At 43.3% G+C, this 4,190-nt stretch overlaps 1 protein-coding gene across 1 annotated transcript in view; it reads left to right on the top strand.

Annotated features, from left to right (window-relative positions):
• Nucleotides 1-1,160, top strand: part of LOC116908250 (cell adhesion molecule-related/down-regulated by oncogenes-like) — a 14,297-nt gene extending 13,137 nt beyond the window's left edge. The window contains 3 exon segments of the mRNA XM_032911506.1: nucleotides 21-225; nucleotides 816-982; nucleotides 1,050-1,160. Of these exon segments, the coding sequence (XP_032767397.1) occupies nucleotides 21-225; nucleotides 816-982; nucleotides 1,050-1,160 (483 nt within the window).
• The last annotated feature ends 3,030 nt before the right edge of the window (nucleotides 1,161-4,190 follow it).

The raw sequence follows: 4,190 nt of genomic DNA, 5'->3' as shown, positions 1-4,190 counted from the left end.
TCTCTTTATTTTATCTTTAGTTTATTGTATATTTAGCAGACAAGGTTTACGACAACTTCTATCAAGACATGAAAGGACGTGTGCACTTTACAAATAATGACGTCAGGTCTGGTGACGCATCCATAAATATAACTAATGTTCAGCTCTCTGATACTGGCACCTATCAGTGCGGAGTATCCCATGACTTTGGTTCAGCCAAGAGGACCGTTCACCTGACAGTTGTTGGTAAGTTACTATAGTTGGGAGGGAGCGCCTTCTGAGTGACGGTGAAACGTCACAGTGCTGAGGTTGCAGAACTTGTGAAAGACAAATGGCTTTTACAGTAATAACTGATTTTGCTCATTTTCGCACATTTTTACTATGTTAGGAGTAAAACCTGGGCCTCACACTTGCTAGGAAAACCCTCTGCCCCTGAGCCCCACCCCAGCCCTAGAATTATAATGTGACCTTTTAAAGTATTTCTAATGTCCCAACACAGCTTAAAATGTAAAGCTATCATGTATTTAGATCAGAAAAAAATAGGAAGTGACTAACTTCTTTGAAAAATTCTAGAGGATTTTCAAAGTAAATGAAATGTTACTGTGTGAGAAAGAACCCCGAGCTGCGTCGTGCACTGTGGCTGCTGTTTTGGTCCTTGTCTTCTGACTTTGCCCTGAGAATTAAATCAATTTCATCTCCCCAGTCTACTCTGTGTGTATTGAAACGGAGAGTGTAAAAAGCTTCCAATCCAGACCTGTCAGAGTCATCCCTTCAGAGATGTGCGGGAGCGCTCTGAGCTTGTGTTTTCACTGCTCAAGACAAATGTGGTTTCTGAGGTGAAGAGCTGGGTGTTCAGGATACTGGGGCTGGAACAGAGGAGGAAAACCGATGGACTGGAGAGGCCGGTGGATATCGGGCAGTGATGCTACAGCCCTTGTGTCGCTGTTTTATCCTTAAAATGAGGGATGAGATGGGCTGGGATGTGGTGCAGCCCTCGCTGATGGTCAGGAGGGCAAGAGGACTCATTATCCTCAGGTTGCAAAGCCGGGTGGTGACGTACCCAATCTCAGGACCTCAAGTTCAGGAAGTGGAAAGGCGATAGTTCGCAGTACACTGGAGCTTCTTACGTAGCAGACTTGATGCAGGCGGAGGGTGGCTGGTGCTCTGTTATGGCGGTTTAAGCGCCCTGTTTTGAGAGCTAGGGTCTCATGATTTGGAAGATTCTTGGGGATGTGTTTTATAGGAATTTCTGATTGGTACATCAGAAATAACCCTAGATGTAGACAATCAGCCCCCCAACTCCCCCCCACACACATACGCAGGCCAACTATAGCCCCTCCCACATTCGCAGGCCGACTACGGCCCCTCCCACATTTCCAGGCAGGCGATTCCCTGTTCCTTCTATTTTATGGACTCATCAAGGGAAGAGGTGAAGAAGTGGAAGTCAGAGTTTTCTGAACACTGTGCCCCTCTAGAGCAGGAGGATCGGCATAGGAACTAGGTAGGAGAATGCACCCTGTGCAGGTCACAGGCAGCTTGACAGCGGGAGGGGGGGTGTGGTGTCTTCTGAGGGCAGTGGCAATAAGTGCAGACCCTAGTCAAAGGCACTCTGTCTGGCTCTGAGTGCTGCCAGGTAAAAAATGTCTCCTACAGTGTGCGGTAAGTGAGGAGAATGAGCGACCTCACTGAGGTTCTCAACCTCACTGCTCCAAGCACTTCTTGGCATTCCTCAGTACACTTAATGTCAACTCTCTTCTTTATCAGTTACTACTTCCTGTGTTTACGTGTGCACGTATTCTTATCACAGTTATTTGTGTGCATGTATGTGTATGCATGTGCACGCGCACTTGCGTTTAAGTACCGTGACACATGCTGGAGCTCATAAAAGAACTTAGAGGTTGGTTTCCCCTTCCATGTGTGTTCCAGGGGTCAAATTCAGGGTGTATGCATTGTCAACAAATGCTTTATCCACTGAGCCATCTCGGCGGTCCTGTTTGCGTTTTCTAATAAGGAAACAACATGCATTCTTTAAATCATGTCAAGATTTGTTTAGTGTTTCCCTGCATGTCTGTCTGTCAGCACCATAGGCATGCCTGGTGTCCTCAGAGGTCAGAAGAGGGTGTCAAGTCCCCTGCATCTAGCATTAAGGTTACAAGCCTCCATATGGTGCTGGGACTCCAACCTGAGTCCTCTTTGGGGCAATAAATGTTTCTAATCACTGAGAGATCCCCCAAGTCCCAAGGATAGTATATATTCTTAACTGTACTATTCATACATTTTTAAGGGTTTCCTTATGTCGCCCTCACTGACTTTGAACTTGGGTTGCCTCTGCCTTTCCTCCCAAGTCTCTGGATTACATGTTTGTATATGTAAGTGGTTTGCATTGTTGATGTTTTAAAAATATATTTCTAACTTTCATTAGCATATGTAAATTTTACACTATCATACACAGTTGCTTTTCCTAAGCAAATGCCTTTCTTTTTCAGGTTGATCATCTGCTCCAGAGATTACACCACTTGAACTTTTAATTACGTTTTGCTGATTATTTGGTCCTGTATCTTCAATGAAATATGCCTTGTGCTCCTGCACTCCACCAACCTAAAAAGAAGTCCTTGGTAAAAAGAAATCCTTAATGAGAATAAACTAGTGTTTCATAATTTTGTTTCCTTTTTTTCTTTCTTCAGTTCCCCCTGTATTCAAGGAGTTAAAGAACCTGGGACAATTATCTTGGAGATGGAGATGTAATTTTTCTGGATACCAATTAATAAAACCAAGTATGGTTTGAATTTTGAGTTTTGGAAAAATGAAACTAAGTCCTTCAAATAGTACAGCCTCAACTCCATTTCCATGCTCTCTGGATGTGAGGTGCACAGCACAGCCAGAGCAAACTACTATGGTTTGTTCACTCTTTGTCCTGTTCTGACTTCATTACAGCAGTGGCTCTCCAGAGTTGGATTCCCGCAAATTCAGCACCTGCAGCTCCTTCCTCGGGGTGCTGAAGGTTTCATGGTAGTGTGTATATTTTACTTTATTATTGTTAGTGTATGTAGTGTAAATTCTGGAATTCTGGTTTGTTTAAAAACCACAGAAATAATATAAAAATATTTTCATTTTAGTATCAGGTGTGGGGATATGGGACTACTGACTATGATTCACCTCATGCTCTAACAGAGGCATGTTTTTGCCAGGTGCAGATAATTTCTGCACTTGTGTGATGTTTAGAATTCTGGGAATTTTTCAGAGGGTATATAAATGCCCATGACCTGATAGGTCAATTGGTGGCCTTTGGTCATTCAGGGAAGTGGTTTGCTGCTTGTTAGTGGTCGTGCTCAAAGAAGAAACAAGAAGAGATTCAAAGATCTCCATCTATCCTCTCTCTCCCTTTCCTTCTTCCTCTCCTATCTAGTGATAGGGGTGAAAATAAGGGGGATAAAGGGTGGGAAAAAGAATCCACAAAGTAGCAAAGACCGGCTACCAGTATGTATTTGTGTTGAGGGTGGTGCATGTGCATGTATGTGTATACATATGTTGTGGGGACCTGAAGTTGAGATTCTTCAATCTCTCTATTTTATTGAGTCAGGATATCTCAACTGAACCCAGAGTTCAGTCATTCACAAGGCTGGGGTTCAGTTCATACCCCTAGTTTGGATAATTCACAACAGCCTGTAGTGCCAGCTCTGGGGGATTCAGTGCCCCTTTCTGGCCTCCAAGAGAGCCCTGGCTTACACCACCCGAACCCCCTCCCCAGACATGGAGTTAATGAGTCAGATCTTGCTGTATGTTACTCACTTAGGATAAATAACTGTTTCCCTACAGTTTGGAGGCACAAGCTACAGAAAATTCTTCTCAGTTGTAGAGACATAGTCTAAAGTCAAGGTCCACAGGGTTCCTATTGCAGACTCCAGGGGAATCTCTGTGTTTCTTAGTTCCATTTGCTCGGAGAATCGTTTTCCATCCCTTTGCCTAAGGTGATAGTAAGGTATGTTTCTTGGAGGAAAAAGGATGATTCTTGCTTTCTAATCCAATTTGCTAGTCTGGGCCTCTTTATTGTCTAAAGAGATGAAATGGTAAATATTGAGTTATTGTTCAAAGCCTATATTAATTTCTCTTATTTTGTTACATTTTCTTAAATCTCTTTTAATTGTTCTAAAATTGCTTCTATGTTCCTGTCTCAGTTAGGGTGTCACTGCTGTGAACAGGCACCATGACCA

This window comes from Rattus rattus, chromosome 8, assembly GCF_011064425.1.
Source record: "Rattus rattus isolate New Zealand chromosome 8, Rrattus_CSIRO_v1, whole genome shotgun sequence".
Taxonomy (NCBI): domain Eukaryota; kingdom Metazoa; phylum Chordata; class Mammalia; order Rodentia; family Muridae; genus Rattus; species Rattus rattus.
Note: the sequence above shows the minus strand (reverse complement) of the source record. Positions and strands in the feature narration are given on the sequence as shown.